The following is a 23,356-nucleotide window of genomic DNA, read 5'->3' as shown; positions in this document are numbered from 1 at the left end:
ATTTATCTTCTATAATTGAAACTTTGTAGCCTTGAGCGGAGCTCAGGGCCGGCCAGGGCAGTTGGGAAGCTTGGCTTCCTCCATTGCCGGGGGCAACCCAAGCCTCCTGCTCGCTCCAGCTCCGTGGCCGCCGCCATCTTAGTTGGGTTAATTTGCATACTTGCTCCTGATTGGCTTGTGGGTGTGAGTGTAGCAGAAGGATGGTTAATTTACATGTTTCTCTTTTATTATATAGGATAATTAAAATTACTGGTCAGATGATTACAATGTGCATTCTGCATGCTTACCTCATTTAACCATCACAACTGTGGTTAGGTAACTGAGGCTTTCAGAAATTTGACATCTTACCCAAGGACACATTGCTATTAAAAAGTACCTAATTCAAAATCTGGCTGTCTTCAAAGCTTAACAGGGGTGTGAGACTCTGGTACTGTAGCACTAATGTACACAACAGAAAGGAACAGAGAACTTTTACTCTAACCTTCACCTAGTGCAGTGATGGTGAACCTTTTGAGATCGGCGTGTCAGCATTTTGAAAAACCCTAACTTAACTCTGGTGCCATGTCAAATATAGAAATTTTTTGATATTTGCAACCATAGTGAAACAAAGACTTATATTTTTGATATTTATTTTATATATTTAAATGCCATTAACAAAGAAAATCAACCAAAAAAATGAGTTTGCGTGTCACCTCTTACACGCGTGTCATAGGTTCGCCATCACTGACCTAGTGCCTGTGGCCCCGCCTTCCTGCTATTGTCTCTAAAAAAAGGGAAGAACTTGGCACATGCTGCAACAGGACCAACTCAGTGAAAATATTGCTTAGGCTGCTCAGGTTGGTGCTTCCTAGCCCTGAGAAAGCAAACTGGCATTTTAATGTGGGTCTGAGCTACCCCTTCACACACACACGCCCACCCACTCCCTGCAGGTGAACTCCCCTCCCCCCAATACAGACAGGCACACACTCCAATGCTTGAACTGGTGGGATGACAACCTGGGGCTGGCAGGACGGAGGCTACTCAAGTCTAAAGCTCTGATGGATGGGCTAGCAGCCCAACAGATAGCAGAGTGAGTACACATTAGAAGACTCAAGACAACACTGGCCAGGTGCCATACTCCAGGCCTCCTCCCAAGATTCACGAGGAGGAGACTGAAGCTGCTCCACACAGTTACTGATCTCCAAAGCCAGAAGTTCAAGTACACCAGTAGCCAGCAGAACTGGGACCCAAAAAGTCAGTGGCTGCCAACTATTTTGCTAGGATATTCACTGATATCATTGTAATAACAACGATGTACCCTCTGGTACATTTTCAGTTGACATCAAAATCTTCACCATATGTTCAAGAATGTGATTTCTAGTATATTGTAAAAAAACTGACATTTAAAATGTTATATTACTTTTTCAAGTGTATCCCATAGAACCTAAATATCAGAGTGATTTTGAAACCCATTATTGTCCATTTAAAACTTCATGGACTATTCTTGAACAGATGAAAATTTTACACTGTTCCTTTTTCTCTTTTACTTACATTCTATTTTCCTATATAACTTTATCCTAAAATATTACTGTGCTTTCTATCTTTTTTTACTATCCTATACTTCTTTGACACACACACATATATGTATATACTAAATTTGCTTTCACTGTGGCCTTAAATCTCTAAATGTTAAAATGGTAACTTCTGGATTCGGTTATAAGTATAATTATTAACACTAGTTGATCAAAATAACATCACAAATTTGATAATTATTCAACATAAAAAGGAAAGACTGATAGAAAACGAATCTCTTAATGAAATTAGTGTTTGTTTTTTCATATATCCAGGGATAAATATACCTGGTGCTATGATTCAGATATTCAACATCAACTTTAGCTCTATTTTGTGATTTCATAAGGGCCAAGAAAAAGGCTCACTTAAATAAGTGGGTGAGAATTAAATACATTTGTTATAGCAATGTCTCCCTTTTGTTGAAATTTTTTCTAAGTTATATTCCCAAATAACTTATTATCATCAAAAATATTTTAACCCTAGCCGGTTTGGCTAAGTGGATAGTGTCGGCCTGTGGACTGAAGGGTCCCAGGTTCAATTCCAGCCAAGGGCACATGCCTGGGTTGTGGGCTCGATCCCCAGTAGGGGGCGTGCAGGAGGCAGCCAATCAATGATTCTGTCTCATCATTGGTGTTTCTATCTCTCTCTCCCTCTCCCTTCCTCTCTGAAATCAATAAAAATAAATTATTTTTAAAGAGGTCTTTAAAAATATTTTAAATGACCTGTTAGCTGAGAGGAAAAACAATGGAACCTACCTGACCGGTCAAAGAACTTTAGTCATAAGTCACTTACTTTCTAAACCCTTACAATGACATTCCAGTAGACTGGCATGTAGAGGTTCTGACACTCAGAGGAATGCAATGCAGAAGAGTCAATCTTTGTAAAGAAGGAGAAAGACAATTATATAAGGACAGGCTGGGAAAGAATATTACCCCCTTAGGCACATAGACAGCAGAGTAATTTTCTGAAAAATTATGTGGCAGTTAAGGATATGAAAGTTGACTGTTATAATTTGATTGGGCCTACATATTCCTTAAAAAATTGCATAGTGTATTATTTGCACAATGTTTGTCATTTAATAACACAATTTTCATTCAATTTTTCTGTGACTTTATTCTTTTACTCTTCTATTATCCATTGTAGCTTCCTACATGAGAACATTTTATCTAGAATGTTTTATCTAAAAATTGCTAAGCACAATTGGTATCACCCTCTAGATTACAAAACCAATTCAATTTTCATGGTTAAAAAAAGAAATCCCTGCCCTGGCTGGTGTGGCTCCATTGGTTGGAGCATTGTCCTTTATACCCCATCAGGGTACATACCCAGGTTGCTGGTTCAGTCCCTGGTCCGGGCTTGTACAGGAGGCAACCAATCGATGTTTCTCCCACTCTCCCTTCCTTTCTCTAAAATCAGTAAAAAATTTTAAGAAGACACAATGGAATACTATGCAGTAGTAAAAGAAGGAACTCTTACCATCTGCAGCAGCATGGATAGACCTGGAGAATATCATGTTAAGCGAAATAAGCCAGTCAGAGAAAGGTAAGTACCACATTATCTCACTCATATGTGGAATCTAATGAACAAAATAAACTGATGAACAAAATAGATCCAGAGACATAGAACCATGAATCAGACTGATGAGTTTCTATGGGGGTCTGGGAGGAGAGAGATTAACGGGGAACTTGTATGCATATATGCAGAGCCCATGGACACAGACAATAGTGTGATGAAGGCTTGAGAGGGGTGGGTGTAGGCAGGAGGGGGTCAATGGGAACTAGGAAAGAAAAAAAAAGTTGTTAGAAGAAAACATTATTTAGCATAATTAAGGAAAATAAAAAATTCCTAATAGAAGCAGTTCACTTAAATGATACAACTGCCTTATCAAAGTACACTTCAGGTCACATATATCAAAAAGGGCCAATGTTGATATGAAACTGGCTTTCAGGACATTTCCTATGAAGAGATGTTGCATTTGCAGAATGCCTAGTATGACAAGTCCAAATGCACTTCACAGGTGTCACAAGGTCTTACAATCTTCATGCTTCATGAAAATCTTCTACAAGATTCCTCTAATGGTTGTGTTTATTCTTATTCATTTACTTTCAAGTTCAAATCAAATCTCAGAAATCTGAACTAGAGGGGAACTTGGAGATGATTTCATCTCTTCCCTTCCAACTCATTTTCAGTTATGATTTATTGAGACCCAGAAAAGTCTGGTGATAGGTCCAGTGTCTTCATCCGGGTGATGAAAGGACCAAGACTGATTGAAACCCTGGTTGCACGCCTCACTGTCCATCGGTGTTGCTCTCACTATGCCACTTGATCAATGATCTTGCATGGTGCCCTGACAACTTCTTTGGAATGTCATACTCTCAAGAGCCATCTGAGTGCACTGCATCTGGCCATTTAAAGAGCAAGTTAAAAAAGAAACAGGAATATGTTCATGGAATTCAGAACTAGCCATGCTTTGTCTAAGTCACAGAACTATTGTAAGGATCAACTGACATAAAGTAGGTAAACTGTTAAAACAGGAGGTTTTGTAAACTGTAATGAATGATACATATGTAAGAAATGTTCAAGGTCATAAAACCTAAAACATAACTATTGAGAGGTTCTTAAAGAAAAACCTATATGTCTTGTCAAAAATGTAGGTATGCCACAAAATATCTATGCCAAATTTTACCCACAAAGAAGTTGATTGGATACATTTTAAAGATATATTAAATATATATTGTTAGGAGTAATCTTATAAAAATATAACTGAGATGGAAATAAACCTGAAATTCAGCAAAAATGTAACCAGCATTTGTAGAACTTTGGCTGCTTTCTAAAACTGTACCAAAATGTTAATTCTAAGAGTAAAAGGTTAAATAAAATCATAATTTCATATTTTCATTTAATTAAAAAAATATTTTAAATTTAAAAAGAAAAACAATTTTTTAAAAAATTCCTTTTGTTTCCACGAGAGGGCGCTCATTCCCTCACTTTTAAAGTCTGGTTTAGAAATGAAGAATAAATCAATTCATGCAAGTACACCTAAGTATGTTTTCCCGCCATTTCATTTTTAATTCTTCAAAAATTCTAATGATGAGAATTTCCTCCTACTCTTTCTTGGCATTGTTTCCTCCTTGTCTCTCATACAAGGGCAATCTATGTCCATATTTGTTACCACAGCACCTCAGATAAGAAGCCCTGAGTGAAGGTTTGTTTCTGGTGGCAAGAGTGAACACACTGCACACAAGGAGTCGCATCAGTGAGGAAAAGGTGGGTATACTCCCAAGACTGGGCTACAGACCTTTCACAGCAGCACGTTAGGTAGAAGAAAAGGCACAGACTTTCGAGTCACAGGTCTTGACTGGCCATAAACTGAGACACCTGGCAATTTTTCTAACCTCTGACTAAGAGGGGCTGAAAGTTACTATCTCCCAGTGATTTGCACAGATTAATGTTGAAAATGTACATAGAGCCAACATAAGGACAAAACAGAAACCAAGCTACTAGTCATGTCTGCTTCCCGCAACTACCTCACTCTACTCTACCCCCACTCCCCCTTCAGATTCTGGTAATGCAATCTGGTTATATAACAGTTTCCCCTTTAAATGTGAACTATGTGAATGCTGGGTTAGTGAAGACAGTATCCAAATAAAAAATATTTACAGACAGGCCAGGCTTAACAGAGGCTTCCCTGCCCCCCGGCCCCGACCCCAAGCTTTCTACAAAGTGCCCACAAAATTCCCAAAGTTCGTAATATTTCCAATTAATCCTCCCCTCATATATATTTGAGGGCAGAATATATAATCCATCATTGTATCCCCAGTGCTTAGCAAAATGCCTGGTATATAAACACTGCCTAAATTTTGAATAAGTAGATGACCTTCCCAAATCTTAAGATATTGGTTCTTAAAGACCCTCCCTTGGCAGGGAAGAGACAGCAAGTTACTAAATTATGACAATTCAATTTTGAAAGAACTACAACAGTTGTGTCAATAAATTGCAATGGAAACACAAAGGGTAGAACTAATTTTGCCAAGGGTATATGAGACAGCTTGATGGAGAACTGGTTATAATCACAGTAACAATAATAAAAAGAACACTAACACATATCAAGGGCATACCATATGTCAAATACTATTCTAAGCCATATATATATGGCTTAGAATAGTATATATATGTGTGTGTGTGTGTGTGTGTGTGTGTTTTATTTTACCTTCCCAAATGACTATATGAAATAGGTACTATTTTTCCCATTTTGTGTGTGTGTGTGTGTGTGTGTGTGTTTCATTTTACCTTCCCAAATGACTATATGAAATCGGTACTATTTTTTCCCATTTCACAGAGAAGAATGGTGAGGCACAGAGATGTTAAGTCTCTTCGCTAAGTCATATGCTGTAATATGCAGAAGTGAAATTTGAACCCACACTTTAACCACTGTACAGAGGAAGAAGGGAGCTCATTCCTGGCAGAGGGAAAAGGACCTAAAGGATAAAGGACTCTGTCTAGTCATGATAAATATTTAGTCTTAACAATGCAAACAGCCGAGGAGCAAAGGAGGCTGTACTCTAGTAGTGACACAATGGAGTATGGTCCATTAAGAAACGGCTTGACAGAGTGGGTAAGACACACTCCCAAAGCTCTTCCAAATGTGAGCTGTATATCATTGGGCAAGTTACTTAAGCTCTGTGTGCCTCAGCTTTCCTATCTGTAAAATGAAAATAATAACAACTACCCCAGGATTTTGTACAAAGGATTATATTACTATGTATAAAGTGATTAGGACATTGCTTGGCATGTAGTACTTGCTAAAATAAGCAAGCAGATGAATACTACAAGTGGGAGACGATGATGGGGGCTGTTATAATATGCCAGGTAAGAAAGAACGAAGACCTAAGTAAGCAGTAACAGTGGAGACAAAGGGAGATCTAAATTAAGAAATTTCTCAGGTAGAACAAAAGTATTTGGTGGGCATTTAGACTTGGATGGGGGCTGGCTAGTGGTGTGTGGTAGTACCTAGGGGAATACCCAAGACCACCCTAACCTCTGACACCAACTATAAGATCAGGGTCCCCATGACCACTTTCAGGTTTACTTATTAGCTAGGAGAACACACAGAACTCACTGTTATAGTCACGCTTATGGTTATGGTTTATTACAGCAAAAAGATATGGATTAAAATCAGTCAAGGTAAGAAATGCATGAGGCAGAGGACAGAAAATTTCAAAGCATGAAGTTTCCAGTGGCAAGTGTGTGAAACATGGGTAAGGATAACTTTTCCTTGCCACAGTGTGTGATAATTCGCATAGGAGTACTGCCAACTATGGAGGCTCAGTGTCTACATTTTATTTTGCCTCAGCCATACAAAGATGATAGACAGCCTTATGTGGCCGATCGCTGGCCCCTCCAGAGGTTGGAGATCAAAGGTCACAGGCCAAGCTGATGTTGTGGCCCAAAGCCCTCACCATAAATCATATTGTTAGACTTCACTGTGTGACTTAAGCCCCCAGGAAAACAAAGACACTCTTAGGCAGGGTATGGCAAGGACTTAGAGACCACCTCTAAGAACCTGAGGGAAAATGCCAGACCTGTTTTTGAGTAAAGGTCATTCTTTACTGCAAAGGCAGTGAAGGTGTGGAAAAGAGTGGACATTAGATGGATGTGATGCCTTCAACTGAGATAAAGTATGCAAGTAGCAAATAACAAAAAAGAATTGGAAAGGAAAAATAATAATATGCTTTTGAGTTTGCTTGGCATAAAACTAAGTGAAGTTACCAGAAAACACCTAGAAGTTCGGGACTGAAGCTTGGGAAGGACTGGATAGCTTGAAATGACAGCACAGTGAGGGAAGTTTATAGATATGCCATGAGGGGCCTCACTGAAGGAGAACATGCAGGCAACAGGCAGAGCAAAAACGGAACCAGGGTAAACTCCAACTTATAGGGCTGCTCAGAGGGTGACTGTGCAAGAGTGTTCATTACAAAACAATGAAATTAAACTAAATACTAAACCTTCTCCTCTACCACAGGAAACTGAAAATACTGAGCAAATTACTTTCTAGGTAGGACTAAAATACCCTTGCCTTTCCCAGGACGTAGACTGCAAACTAGATTGTACACAACATTATGTCTTGCAAATAAACCGTCAAAAAACAAAAATATTTTTTTCTTCCCCCATGCTATTTTTCATGCTCAGACTACTTTCTAAGCTGAGAAAGCCTTTATTTTGCCTATGGCAAATTTAGCACATGTTTATGCAAAACTTAAATTACCATGAAAACCCAACAAAAAGGTAGATGAAGCAGAAGGCACAGCTAATTAAATGGATTTGAGGTTCACTGCTCATTTTGTTTAGGGTCAAGTAATACTTTATAAATTTGTCTGAGCATATTAAATACAAAAATAACTCATTAAAGGGTATGGGCAGCCAGATTACTATAAAGTCTGCAGACAATATACCTCCTGAAATCTGTGGTTTTTAAAAAACCATCCGTGTATGTATGAGACGCATACAGAATAGAAGTTGGCAGTGGGATTTCCTGAGTCAGAGCCTGGACGCAAATCTCAGCTCTGCCACTTACTAGATGGATGAACTTAGGAAAGTTACTTAAACTCTATCCAGTTTCCTCAGGCTTGAAAAATGGGAAACAAACCTCCTAAGTTCATTCTGAGGATCACAGTTAGTGTTGGGCGGCATGTAATAAGCATGCAACAGGAGTTTGGTTACTTGGTTCAATACATTGCATACTGAAAACCTCATGAATTTACTGTTCACTTCACTATCCATTCTTTCTCGTTTATTCTCTGTGACAGAAAATACCCATTTTAAAAACTGGTTTTGAAATAAAAAGCACAAAAATAAAGTACATTTTCATATTACAGTATTTACAAGTTATAAAACCTGCTTAATTTGTCCTAAAATTATCTCACAATCACCTCAGACTTAATCTCTTTGTTTTAAAAAGTGCTTTAAACTTCCTTTGTATAGAAGGAACTGCTACTGAGTTGATCCAACAAGAGATGACTAAGAGAGCCATCTGATCAAGTTCCAGATATTATCTATAGCCGTGTCACTTTTCTTCCCTGAGCAGAATGCACCAGGTTTTTGTCCCTAACTTCACAAGCAATGCTCTCTTCCCTCCGTCTAAAATGCCCTGCTCCTTTTGCCAAGGTGACTACAGACAGTCCTCAGGTTACATCGGACTCGACGTACGTCGTTTCGTGGTTACATCGCCATCTCCCATTTATTTATATAAAAAAAAGTTCCATCATTTTGACGTATGTACATATGTGCTTTATGTTTTTTATTATTTATTTACCACAAATAAAGGTCAGGAATTATCTTTCTTTTACATTTTTTTTACTGTTTCACTCATTACTGCTGTGTATGTGCTCCATGTGAGTGACGTAGGTGCTTATGTAGGTGGGTTCAACTTACGGCGAAAATCGCGTTACGTTGCGCCTTAGGAATGGGTCTCCGATGTAACCCGAGGACCTACTGTATATAAGTCACCAAGACCTGACTGCTCCTCAGGCCTTTGCTGGCACCGTCAGATAAGCCCAGGTACTCTGCCTATTTCTATCAGGATACTTACGGAATTAGAGCTTTACAGAGCTTTAACCATGTCCCCTCTCCGCCGTGACCACAGACTAAAAGCGCAGTGAACACAGGGACTGTCTTGCTCTTTGCATCCCACAGGGCACAGTATGTGAAGAGCTCAGTATGAAGAGCCCAGAGAGTAACATTCCAAAAAAGGAAAAACTCACTAAACATACAAATCAGACTTCCCTCACTTACTTCTACGGGTTCAATGCTTATCTGTTTTCTACGATACATTTAAGGAATCTGTGTCTATATGTGTGCGCAAGCTCCCACGTGTGTTCAAAACATCGCTGGCCATACAGAGGGAAGAAATATGATTGCCAAAAAAAAAAAACTTTAACGAAGATAAAGCAGTGCTGGCTTTAAAGATGTGCTGTATTATCTTCTGAATTTCAGAAACAGGTCAAATATCCTCAAAAGCTTAAAAGGGATTTGTTACAGTATAGCTAATTTTGTCAAATTGGTGGGCATGCCTGTGTCAAAGATCAAAGCAACTGTTGAAGGCAAGGGCACAACAACTTGTGTTTGCTGTCACTGCAGCTTTTACCTCCCTTACTGTGTCCCTATGACTGAATCCTTCTCCTCCTGGCTCTTCCCTTCTGCAGCCTCCGTGCAGCCAAGGTTAGACTCCTCTCTTTCATCCTCACAGCGCCCTCCCCCACGACGGCTCCTTTCTTATTCTCCGGCAAAGAACTGAATAATTCAGAGGTGAATTAGACTAACCTTGCTGCGCTCCAGGCATCTCCAAGTTCTCTGGAATACTGTGTGTCAAAATGGTCCAGTACCACTTTGCAAAGCTGTTTGGCAAGCTTCCTCTCTGGTTTTGCTGTCAGCTATGATGATAAGAAAAAGTTGCTGACACACCTTTGATATTACAAATTTATTGAACTTCCACATTAGCAGTCTTTTTTCTTAAGGACACGTCAGATAATTACCAGTTCTTGCAATGGGAGCAGCACCTCACACACGAGCAAACTGTACTACCGTGCTCTGCCTACTGATTTTAAAAAGTGTTTCTCCAGTCGACTATGGCTCCGATGTAAAGCAATGGCAAAAGCAGAGTCTAGCGCTGTTAACGCAGAAAGCCAACGGAGGTAAGTCATTTTAGATGTTAACATTAGGGGGGGCTGGGGGAGACGCATATGGGAAGTCTGTATTATCTTTGGAACTTTTTGGTAAATGTAAAGTTATTCCGAAATAAAGTTCATTTAGAAGAAAAGTCACTGGTTTCCTCGGAGACTTCCTTGCAATTCTGTTTCATTTACGCGTCCAGGAAAGGCTTATGGAGGGCCGACTAAGTAACCGGCACTGCTCTGCGCTCCCAGGGCTGAGCGTGTCAAAATGGTCCAGTACCACTTTGCAAAGCTGTTTGGCAAGCTTCCTCTCTGGTTTTGCTGTCAGCTGCGGCGGAGGTGCGTCTTGGACGAAAACCACGGGCAGCGCTCACGAGCTAGCGTTCTGGACAGTGAAATCAGGGAAACCCGGAGATCCCCCCAGTTCCCCGGTCCCAGCCCCCTCCGGCCCCGCCCAGGCCCTTCCATAAGCGTCCGGCCCGACCCTCACCCGGGCCAACATCATCCCGCCAGGAGATGCCAAACAAGAGGTCTCCACCGTCCAACATCTAAAGCACCAGGGAACCAAAAGCGCCCGGCTTCGGCGTTCCGCCGGAATTCCCTTCCTTGACGTACTTTCAACTTCTCGCGAGATACTGCTTTGCCAGCGTTATCGAAATCTCGCCAAAGTGGCGTAGGTCCCGCGAGAGGCACTCGCGGAGTTCCTTCCATCCGCGGCTGGAGGAGGCGGAGCCTACTCCTGGGGGCGTGGCCGGGGCCCCTGGGCGGACCCGCCTTAGAATTCCGGCCTCGCGCTGAGCCGGCCTTGACTTTTGTGCTCTTGGGGCTCCGTAAAAATTGTTTTTAAATGTTCTCAGAGGCGAAGCTAGTTGCCGAATCAATCTACCAAATCTCATTTCGTCTCCGTTAGCCCAGATACGCAGAACTCAGGATAAAAGGATGGATAAGGTGAAAGAGAAATGGTCACATTTCCTAGAGATGGCCCATGGGGTAATCTTTTTCTTTTAATGAGGGTTACATGGTCCAATTGATTAAACAAGTAGAGCGCTTTAGCGCAAAGGCTAGGAATCAGTAAACGCTCGAATGTTAGCTGCTGCTGTGCATTATTTTCACTGTCATGATCTTTATGATTATCAAGTTCTGATACCAAATGCCTGAAGGTCAAAATGACCCGCACACCGGCCCCCTCCCCGACCTGTGCTAGGGGCGGTGTTACCGGTTCTCAGGTGAGGGACCGCAGTTTGTTTGTTCTTTAAATGCTACTTTTCAGCTGCTCCCTTGTAACAGCAATCAGCAGCCTAACAGAGAAAACCAGTGCTTAATGTGATCCCTGATATTTAATGAGCATCATGATTTTGAGACCCTTGACACTCAAAGTATCAGTGTAGGTGTGTAGACTATAGGTGCAAATCTTAGGACCATGTAAACGAGTAAATGTTATTACCACTAATGTGATTTGAAGCTTAATTTATTTACTTAAACAAGTTCTCCAGGAATCTAAAAATAAATTTAGATTTGGTCGTAAAAAATATATATAGTATTAAGAAGTGAAATGAGCACTGTGAATATGCTTAAACTACAAAGCATATTCACTATCTAGAATACAGCATCTTAATAAGTTACTACTAAACAGGAAAGTATTTTTTTACAATCTTAAGCAATTTCATTGTGAAGTCATTTATCTAAGAAATGTTTCAGAATAAGTATACTTTATACTCTCTTATACTGTTTATGGATATTCATATTTACATAAGACATCTCTCCAAAAACTTCATGTTTATATAGAGGTTTATGTGTCAAAAAGTAAAGATAGACTTTATAGTAAAACAATCTGACATTAAGAGAACATTAAGCCTAGCCGGTTTGGCTCAGTGGATAGAGCGTCAGCCTGCGAATTGAAAGGTCCCAGGTTCCATTCCAGTCCAGGGCACATGCCCGGGTTGTGAGCTGATCCCCAGTGAGGGACTTGCAGGAGGCAGCCGATCCATGATTCTCTCTCATCATGGATGTTTCTATCTCTCTGTCCCTCTTCCTTCCTCTCTGAAATCAATAATATTTTTTTAAAAAAGAGAACATTAAGATGGCAGAAAAACACAGGAGACACCTGCCATCAAAGCAGGAGAACCACGCAGTTACAGGCACTTGGACGTGGACTTCAGGTGAGCAGCTTGTTAGCTGAGGCTCTCAATTTAGGCTTCCAAAGCCATGTGTACAAATCCCAGCAGACAACCCACTGGGAGTGGGAAGTCAATGTAATAACTTGTATTTTAATTTTATCTAATCTTTAAAAAATGTTTAGGGAGATATATGTATGAAGTACAATAGACCAACGCATATAACTATTACGGGCTGAAACGTATCCCCTCAAAATTCATATGTTGAAGCCCTTAACTCCCAGTCCCTCAGGATGTGACATATTTGGAAAAGGGTCTTCCCAGAGGTGATTAAGTTAAAAGGAGGTCGTTAGGGTGGATCTGACTAGAGTCCTTATAAAAAGAGGAAATTTGGACACGAGGAGAGAACATACACAGAGACAAGGCCATGTGAAGACACAGGGAGGAGGCCATCTGTGAGCCAAGGAGGAGAGATTCCGGAAGAAACCATCCCTACACCTTAACCTGGCATTCCAGACTTCACAATTATGAGAAAATAAATTGCAGTTATTTAAGCCACCCAGTCTGTGTTACTTTGTTATGTATACTCAAAATGCTTACTGAAAGGGATGCATTATTTTAAAATTTGAAGACCACTGGTTCATTCCCTAAGTCATATATTCTGTTTCCTCACCAGCACACAGAAGAAATTTACAACTCAGGTTCTAAACATGCAAATGATTTTTGTCCTGATTTTCCTTTAATTATAAGCTAATCCCCTTATTAAAGGAAATTCATTTATGATTTCCTATTTTTTTCTCAAAAGAGGGCTTCTATTCTTCTGTTTCCACAAAGCTATAGAATTATCACCATTTTGTTAATTTATACCACATTTTAATATGCATTTTGAAATATCTGAATTTTTTGTTCTTTGGATGAGCTGGACTATATATATTTTTTCTTTTTTTGGACTATATTTCTTGGTAAATTAAGTAGTCATTATTAACAGAATTTGATTTGCAACATATACTCCTCTTATAGAAAAACGTATAGCAAAAGGTATTACAATTTATAAGTTACAGCTTCAGTTTCAGTTTTGATAAATTTTTGCTACCTGGAAGCATTGGTTTCTTTAGTGTGGAATGGGATAAATTGAATAATATAAATAGCTTGGCATATAGAACTAAGTAAACTAAAATATTGTCTTAGTAAAAGAACACTTAGTAAGAAATCAACTGCAAATATACTGACTGGCATATTCTACAGTTGAATGTTTCTGAGCTACTGACAGGAAGTTTTACATATTAAGTGAATTCTATATAGTCATTCATATGACACTTAAAAGAGTATTTAATTTTAAACTTGCATAAAAATTTCAAATTTTCTTTCCTATTATAAAAGTAAGCAAAATTACAAAAATTAGTTTGAAAATTTGAGGAAAAAACACAACCAATAACTCTAAAACAGATATTATTAGCATTTTGCAACACTTCTTTCTAATGTTGTTTCCATACAGTTTTATAATTGAAATCAATTAAACATAATACTAGAGGCCTGGCATATGAAATTCGTGAACTGGAGTGGGGGGTGTCCCTCAGCCGAGCCTGCGCCCTCTCCCAGTCTGGGACCCCTCGCTCCTTACCTCCCGCCTGCAGCAGAGGCGGGAGAGGCTCCTGCCACCGCCACTGAGCTCACCAGCCTTGAGCCTGGCTTCTGGCTGAGCCGTGCTCCCGCTGTGGGAGCACACTGACCACCAGGGGGCAGTTCCTGTGTTGAGCATCTGCCCCCTGGTGGTCAGTGCGAGTCATAGTGACTGATCATTCTGACAGTCGTTCCGCCATTCAGTAGATTTGTTTATTAGGGTTTTATTATATAGGATTGTACATGTTATATATGCATTTTACATATAAAGGCATATAGAATTATCTTTCATATAAGTAAAAACATATCTTTTGGTCAGTAGCTTTAACTTAACAAATGACAGACATCAAATCATAGAGAATCATAAGATGATATCTGATTTTTAACTGTCTTTAAATTATTTCCCACATATATGAAACCTTTTGCAAATTTTTTCCATGTAAAATAGCAAAAAAATTATTTTAATCTATCGACTAAAATGTCTTTCAACAATTATATTTTAAAAGCTTTCTATTATTTTATTACCCCAAAGAAATAATTTAAATTTATCAAATGACAAGAAAAAACAGCATACTAATATAAATTATGTTTATTGTTGAAATTGTCATAATTTATGATATATTAATAAAAATGCAGCATATAACAAAATAGACATTTAGCTGTTAAAAGCCACCTGGATTTACAAAACTTCTTTTAAAGTATTTTTAGAATCCTTTAAGAATACAAATTAATTTTTGAGATATATAAAACATGAATTCTGCTTCGTTAAATATTTAATTTCAAAATTACTTTATTTTAATTAAATGGGCTCAGTGATTATTATATACTACAGTAACCACAAATTAAAAAAAAATTTATTCTCAAATTAGATGTATTTTAAAAAGATGGCAAAAGTATGAGTTTAGTTTTTTTTTTTAATGAAGAAATGTAAATGTTATAAAAGAAACCAAAAAGATATACAAATGAGTTTTTTCTCTAAAATCCAGTTCAAAATTTACATCTGTCTCCTTGTGTTGATTTTCCTTACATTTCAGCTGCCTATCACATTTAGGTTGTTAAGAATTTTATATCTGAAGTAGAATGCTAGGTGGGTTCCATGTACAAAACTCAAAAAAGCTGACTTGAGTAATAAGTGACCTGATTAATGAAAGTACAGGAAGTTTAAAATGCAAATAAATGGTGATGCTCTCAAGTAAAACTTTCAAATAATCACACTAAACTGCCTTCAACATACTTCTCATATTATTGTCAGTACAAGTTACCAAGTTGACCAATTTTGAAAAGGTTATATAGGAATCATACTGTTTGTAGTGTTTTTACCGTGATAGAAATATGTGCTTTCAATTAAATGCAACATTATGAATCTACTCCTCAAAACATACATCTAAAAGCCAGACAAATAGAGAATCCTATAGATGCCATTCTTCTGTGCAAGAGAAATGCTATTATTTTAAATTGAGAAATTATTTTGGAATTGTTTCTTTATTCTTGCTTTAGTACCCAAGTATATCCCTGTTATGAGACACAAGTTTCTGAAACCTCAGTAGCTTTTCGGTCTTTTTGCCTTTAATTTCAAGGCACTAAAGCAGGGGTGGGCAAACTTTTTGACTCGAGGGCCACAATGGGTTCTTAAACTGGACCGGAGGGCCGGAACAAAAGCATGGATGGAGTGTTTGTGTGAACTAATATAAATTCAAAGTAAACATCATTACATAAAAGGGTACGGTCTTTTTTTTTTTAGTTTTATTCATTTCAAACGGGCCGGATCCGGCCCGCGCGGGGCCGTAGTTTGCCCACGGCTGCACTAAAGAATTACAATAACCTACCAGTCACTGCAGCTGCTGGTAGATAAAGGAGTGACAAGGAGAAATGATCTCTGAAGGGTTTCACCTTTTAAAGAGGGGCTTATTGGGACTTTTAATAATATCTCACATAACCTTTTTATTTCATTTTTCGAGTCTCTTTTATTAGGATCATCATCAAAGAAAATAACAACAAAAAATTGAACTTTCTGCTTGGGTAGTGCTTTCAAGTAATATAATTTGTTAGAATAAAGATCTGAGAATCTATTTTTAAAAAGTATTATTTTAAAATTAGGTCAAATTAGTATGTATACTTCAAGAACAATACTATTATAAAACATACCTCAAAACATATAAATATATCATTTGTATAGTTAATGTTTGTCCAGTATACCAACTCTATTTTCCAGATACAATTTAAACAAAGCATCTATAGAAAAGTATACTGTCAATATCATAGTAATTAAAATTCTTAAACAAAAGTTTTAGAAAAATATAAAAAGTTAAAAATTTAGGTTATAAATTCCCAAGAGTTCCCCTTCCATGCACATATATCTTACAAAAAAGGTTTATGGTACAGAAATAAAGACTATTAAACAAATAGTAATGAAAGTGTGCAAAGTCCACTGGCTTTTTCTGAAAGGTTTTCCTTCAGGAATATGCCCAAGAGTGGGGATGTATAAACCAGAGTCAATACTAACTCCTGCTAATTTGATACATAATGCTCATCCCATCTGCTGGTCTTTTTGCTTCCTTTTTTTTTATTAAACCATGAACAACATGGATAAGTAATTATCAGATCAGAGATCTTTGGTTATCAATCTCCTCGCTGAAATTGCTATGGTAATCTTGCCCCAGTCATCAATGTACAGGGTTTTTCATTTTTGAGAAAGAAGGTCTTCTAGGTCATCTTGCTGATATTAAGATGGCTCATCCATGCAACTTGGTTATGAGATCATGTCATGAGTATCACTGTTTGGTCTCTGTCGCACCGCCAGCGGAGGCAGTGGCTTCCCATAAAAATCTATGTAGAGAAGGAATAATAAAAATACCAAACAGTTACGGTAAATAAATATTTCTGACACAATTCATTATTTGCCAACTAATACCTTAAAAAATAAAAAGAGATCTGACTTGACAGATGAAGCAATGGGAGAAAATCACAATCAAACTCAAAGAAAACTTGAATAAATTTAAAAGACAACCATAGAGTAAATTCTTAACTCTAGATTATAAATTAATCTCTAATTCATTTAATAAAAAGCTGCACCTAATGTATACATTATTTTTTTGTTTCCAATTACACATTCACATTAGAATGTATTTTAACTTACATAATTTCAGAGTATAATCAAATAGGAACTAACCTATCATAGTCAATAAAAGCATTGTGATGTAAAGTCAGTCAACCAAACAGATGTGATTTCACTGTAATTCCGATATAGCCTAAGGACAAACTTTTCTGTCTGTATTTATTTATTTTATTGATTTTGAGAGAGAGAGAAAGAGAAACATCAATTTGTTGTTCCACTTATTTATGTACTCATTGGTTACTTCTTGTATATGCCCTGACAGGAGATTAAACCCATAAGTTTAGCATATCAGGATCATGCTCTAACCAACTGTGCTACCTGGCCAGGGCCAAACTTTTCTGTTTTTGGAAATGAAAATAAATATTTTAAAGAAATATTTCATTACTGACCTATAGTATTCTGGGAAAAAAAAGCAAAGAGCACATTTATATTTATATACTCTTTGAATAAAAGTATTTATACAGTTTTATATAATTTCAAATTATATAGTAAAATAAAGCTTTTTTAAAGATTACACTTCTGACTTTTTTTTTCTAATAGATGGGTCTCTGTAGGAAACCAAACTCTAGATTAGGTAAACAGAGTCATCAAAAAGCAAATTCCATTCATCTACTGATGGGCACTTAGGCTGTTTCCAGATCTTAGCTATGGTGAATTGTGCTGCTATGAACATATGGGTGCATATATCCTTTCTGATTGGTGTTTCTGGTTTCTTGGGATATATTCCTAGAAGTGGGATCACAGGGTCAAATGGGAGTTCCATTTCCAGCTTTTTGAGGAAACTCCATACTGTCTTCCATAGTGGCTGCACCAGTCTGCATTCCCACCAGCAGTGCACGAGTGTTCCTTTTTCTCCACATCCTCTCCAGCACTTGTCGTTTGTTGATTTGTTGATGATAGCCATTCTGACAGGTGTGAGATGGTACCTCATTGTTGTTTTGATTTGCATCTCTCGAATGATTAGTGACTTTGAGCATGTTTTCATATGTCTCTTGGCTTTCTGAATGTCCTCTTTTGAAAGGTGTCTATTTAGGTCCTTTGCCCATTTTTTGATTGGATTGTTTATTTTCCTTTTGTTAAGTTGTATGAGTTCCCTATAGATTTTGGAGATTAGGCCCTTATCAGAAATCAACAAATGACAAGTGCTGGAGAGGATGTGGAGAAAAAGGAACACTTGTGCACTGCTGGTGGGAATGCAGACTGGTGCAGCCACTATGGAAGACAGTATGGAGTTTCCTCAAAAAACAAAACATGGAACTCCCATTTGACCCTGTGATCCCACTTCTAGGAATATATCCCAAGAAACCAGAAACACCAATCAGAAAGGATATATGCACCCCTATGTTCATAGCAGCACAATTCACCATAGCTAAGATTTGGAAACAGCCTAAGTGCCCATCAGTAGATGAATGGATTAGAAAACTGTGGTACATCTACATGATGGAATACTATGCTGCTGTAAAAAAGAAGGAATTCTTACCATTTGCAACAGCATGGATGGAACTGGAGAGCATTATGCTAAGTGAAATAAGCCAGTCAATGAAAGAAAAATACCACATGATCTCACTCATTTATGGATAATAAAGACCATTATAAACTGATGAACAAAAATAGATACAGAGGCAGAGCAGCATGGAACAGACTGTCAAACTACAGTGGGAAGGCCGGGGAGGGTTGCAGGGGGAGGGTAAGAGATCAACCGAAGGACTTGTATGCATGCATATAAGCATAACCAATGGACACAAGACACTGGGGGGTAGGGGAGGACAGGAGAAGGTCAAGGGGGGTAAAAAAGGAGACATATGTAATATTCTTTGTAATACTTTAAGCAATAAAACAAAATTTTAAAAAAAGAACATAAAAATAAAAAAAAATTCCATTTTGCTAGCGCTGTCGCTACATTAGGAATGGAGTTACTACTTTAAAATGAATAATGTGATACTTAAAAGAATAAGATACTCAAAATTTTTTCACTGGTTCTCTACTACCTACAAATAAAGTTTGAATTCCATAAATAAAAAAAGAAAAGAAACTAGAAACACCAATTAGAAAGGATATATGCACCCTTATGTTCATAGCAGCACAATTCACCATAGCTAAGATTTGGAAACAGCCTAAGTGTCCATCAATAGATGAGTGTATTAAAAAACTGTGGTACATCTACACAATGGAATACTATGCTGCGGTAAAAAAGGAGTTCTTAACAATTTGTAGCAGCATGGATGGAACTGGAGAGCATTATGCTAAGTGAAATAAGCCAGGCAGAGAAAGATAAATACCACATGATCTCACTCATTTGTGGAATATAATGAACAACATAAACTGATGAACAAAAACAGATCCAGAGGACAGAGAAGCATCGATCAGACCATCAAACCTCAGAGGGAAGGTAGGGGAGGGTGGGAGTAAGGGGGAGAGATCAACCAAAGGACTTATATGCAAGCATATAGGCCTAACCAATGGACACAGACAACAGGGGGGTGAGGGCATGAGTTGGGGGGATAGGGGGTAACGTGGGTATAAGGACACATATGTAATAACTTAATCAATAAAAAAAAATAAAAAAATAAAAGCATAAATACAAAAAAAAGCAAATTGGATGTTATTGAAGGAGAAATCTATTGAGCTTTAATATACATATATTATCCTTTTTGCATTCCAGAAATGTATCTTTGAAAGAATTTGGGCTGATGGTCTAAAATCAGAAATTCTGCCTGGTACAAGGCAGTCCTCTACTCCCAAAGGCCCTTTCTCTAGTTTTCCAGTTGTGGAGTTCTAATGCCATATGCTGGCTAGGCTATACCTTATGTTAATTTCATCTAAAGAAAATTACTTTCTTGAGGCAATAAAGCCCTCGTAACTTTCTAGTTAGCTGAAGTTTATTTGGTATACTTTGATTAGTCTGATTCTACAACTGTGTTGATCTTTTTACTTCATTTTAATATTCAGCAGGTTGGTGTCTTATTAGAAGCAGAGGAAGAACAATTACATGACATCATTGAGTATATTGAGTACATACATATAAGACAATGCAGTTTTTAAGCACTATAATTGTAATGTCTATTTAATTTAAATTGCTGTAAAGCCTTTCCCTATCCATTACTATTTACATAAATAAATAATGGATAAACATTTTTATCTCTGTATTCTAAGGTAAACATCAATTCAAATTATTTAGAGGCAAAGGGGCATTAAGAATAAAAAAATTAAATAGAAAAAGAAGATGTATAATGAAAAAGGATGGCTGTGGATTTGAAAGGCTTCCAAAAATAAAAGTTTGCTGAAGTAATGAGGTAAAGAAAAGTGAATGTAATATGTACAGATATTTGAAAACTGATCCTTTTGCATTACCGTTATGACGTGTTTCACCAAGAGGCTCAAGTTTTGGAAGTCTAGTGACTTTGGGGGTTCCCCAGCCAACTAAAGAAAAAGAAAAACATTTAAAACACTGTTAAATAATATATCTTTATGTTGGTTGAGAGGATCCCTCCCTAGACAGGAATGTATATAACATATAATGTCAATTCATATATACTGAATGACACAGTACTGAATAGCCATAATCCCATTTTAAATGACTTCTATTTTAAAATATCACTGTAGGCTGATAACATTTGCTTTAAATTTTTATTTGTCTTCAGTTAAAAATATAATCATCTTCACTACTACTATAAATAACCTTAGGCTATTGTTGTAACCCCTACCAGAAGCTATAAGAAATGTTTACTTATTAAATGGAATACTAGAAATGAGTCTTCAAATAATTCTCAAAGGAAAATGTTACCATCTAAAGCCTTCTGGCTGAGCTAAAAGGACACTATAAACATATATGTTTAGATATTTATTAAGCACCTATAGTATACGAGGTTCTGTGTCTAGTGCTGAAAAATTACAAATATTATGCAGCTAATAAGTCCCAGGACTTTACCTGCATTATTCCATTTAATTCTCATAACAAACTTAGAAGGCCAGTATGTAAATTGAAAATATAATGGAAAAATTCACATATGTTGGTTTCAAATGTTTACTTTCAGGATGAAAGATGCAATTTTTTAAAAGCTCATATTAGCCATCCATTCAATAAGCTTAAATTCCTTTTAGCATCTGTGCACTGATATTTTAAATAAGACTTGAATCCATTCTAGGAAGTGCCTGCATAAGATTTTTTAATTAATTTTTACTTATTTTTTTTACAAAACTTTACATTTTTTATTGTTAAAAATGCAATAGGTAACTTATGTTGATAAAATATGAACAAAAGAGAGCAAAGAACTCTAACTTTTCACAAATTTACAAGATAATGAATATACTGAATAAAAACTACACAATTTCTTCCTTTTTCTTCATTGTTTAAAGCAGTATTTCTAAATTCAGTATCGATATTAAATTACTCACCAGGAGGGGGCGGCGGGGGTGGTATTGGGCTCTTAGGAGCAGAGTCATCTGTATTAACAGGTTCTACACGGTGACTTCTTTTTATTCTTAGTTTCTTAGTTTTCTTTTTACTGTTATCTACAGAATAGAAACATGGAATTGGGAAAAATTAAACTTCTATAATAAAAATTAAGAACAGAACTAAAATATTGATATTATTACCATAGAAATATACCTTCAATTCAACCTTGAAATTATTACTAGTAATGAAATATGAACTTGCTTTTACTAAGAATTAAACTATTAATGTTTCCTTATTAAATAATTAATGAATATGATACAAATAACAAAAGCCTGTATTCTAAGTTCTAAAATAAGTTATTCGGAATACAAAGGAAGTTCATATAATATATTCTAGGTATAAATAGTCCAAAATAATTCTTTGAAATGTAAAAAAGACCCCAATCAAACCTAAACACATTACCCATTAAAATAACCCCCAAATAAGGTATGCCCAAATATATATATAATCAAAACCCACATTAGACTTTGCAGAACTGAACTTGTGTTCTTTGAAAAAAAATAATTACAGTGTAATTACATTTTAAGGACGTGTATGCTGTTAACATGTAGACTATAACAATATAAGTCAAGATGGCATAGTCATTAAATAAACAAACATTAAAGTTACTGAAATATTTTCATTGATAATCCCAAACTAACTTTATATACTATATAATATATTTTCTAGCATGGGAATTATCTATTACTTAAGAAATTACTTTTTAAAATGTATACACACTGTAACAGCTGATAGCTCAATTTTGAAAATGAAATGTATTTTAATAAACACTGCCTTTATAATTACTCAAAGTGTGTGTATACATTTTGGGGGGATACCCTATAGTCAACATCTATAAAACCTACAAAGCAATGAGAAATACAACAATATTTAGAAACATATTTTCTAAATCAGTTAGTGTAATTTGACACATTTACTCCAGATAGAAACAAAGACATCTTTCTATAATTAGAGCTGCAAGCTTTACAGCTAGAAGAAAGGAAAGAGAGCCTCCAGAATGATATGGTACTTTAGGATGGACAGTAGCTCGGGTCATGAAAGAGCATAAAAGATAGACCACATGATCCGAGGTGGGGTCTCAGCACAGCCACAGACAAGATGTATGATTTTAAATGCCATAACCGTCTATAGACGCTTTAAAAAATAATTTTTCATGAGAAAATTCAACTGAAAATATTCAAGAACACCAGAATTATGAGTAATATATTTACTTTTATAATATTCATTGCAAATTGATTTTTTAAATTAAATTCAAAATATCGTGGCATGTGGAGATGGTTTTAATTTTGGACATGTGGCAGTTAACTTTCAATAAGTTACTCAACCTCTCCAAGTCCCTGGTTTCCTATTCAGTATAATGGGAATAATATACCCTAGGATTGCTATGCTAAATGATATAAGGTATCTGAAACCATGTTCTAAATTATAAAATAAAATGTTAATTATAATAATTATTATTATCCTATATAATAAAAGAGGAACGTGCAAATTGACCGCCCCTCCACTATGCTCCAGCCACGCTCACCAGCCAATCAGGAGCAAGTATGCAAATCAATCCAAGTAAGATGATGGTGGCCACAGAGCTGGAGTGAACAGGAGGCTTCGGTTGCCCCCAGCGATGGAGGAAGCCAAGCTTCCCACCTGCCCTGGCGGCCCTGGGCTCCACTCAAGGCTATAAAGTTTCAATTATAGAAGATAAATAAATCCCAGAAATAAAAAAAAAAAGGAGAGCCTGGGAGTTTGGGTCGTGGGGGGGGCGTGGCCAACCTGAAAACGGCCCTCAGCCCCTCACCCAGGCTGGCCAGGCACCCCAGCGGGACCCCCCCCCCCC

The 23,356-nt window shown here is 37.1% G+C and overlaps 2 protein-coding genes across 4 annotated transcripts in view; both read right to left on the bottom strand.

Annotated features, from left to right (window-relative positions):
* Positions 1–10,846, bottom strand: part of NSUN3 (NOP2/Sun domain family, member 3) — a 67,323-nt gene extending 56,477 nt beyond the window's left edge. For all 3 annotated transcript variants that reach the window (XM_014550632.1, XM_014550633.1, XM_014550631.1), the window contains exons 1-3: positions 10,711–10,846; positions 10,501–10,548; positions 9,871–9,932 (exon numbers count right to left, since the gene is read on the bottom strand). In XM_014550632.1, coding sequence (XP_014406118.1) covers positions 9,871–9,932; positions 10,501–10,548; positions 10,711–10,725 — 125 coding nt within the window. In that variant the 5' untranslated portion in view covers positions 10,726–10,846. The remainder of the gene's footprint in view (positions 1–9,870; positions 9,933–10,500; positions 10,549–10,710) is intronic.
* A 5,664-nt stretch (positions 10,847–16,510) lies between these two features.
* ARL13B (ADP-ribosylation factor-like 13B) overlaps positions 16,511–23,356 on the bottom strand; it is a 55,512-nt gene continuing 48,666 nt past the window's right edge. The window contains exons 7-9 of the mRNA XM_014550630.1: positions 21,465–21,581; positions 20,421–20,489; positions 16,511–16,780 (exon numbers count right to left, since the gene is read on the bottom strand). Of these exons, the coding sequence (XP_014406116.1) occupies positions 16,704–16,780; positions 20,421–20,489; positions 21,465–21,581 (263 nt within the window). The 3' untranslated portion in view covers positions 16,511–16,703. The remainder of the gene's footprint in view (positions 16,781–20,420; positions 20,490–21,464; positions 21,582–23,356) is intronic.

Source organism: Myotis brandtii, unplaced genomic scaffold (genome assembly GCF_000412655.1).
Source record: "Myotis brandtii unplaced genomic scaffold, ASM41265v1 scaffold609, whole genome shotgun sequence".
In the NCBI taxonomy this organism is placed as follows: domain Eukaryota; kingdom Metazoa; phylum Chordata; class Mammalia; order Chiroptera; family Vespertilionidae; genus Myotis; species Myotis brandtii.
This window is presented reverse-complemented; position numbering and strand designations above follow the sequence as displayed.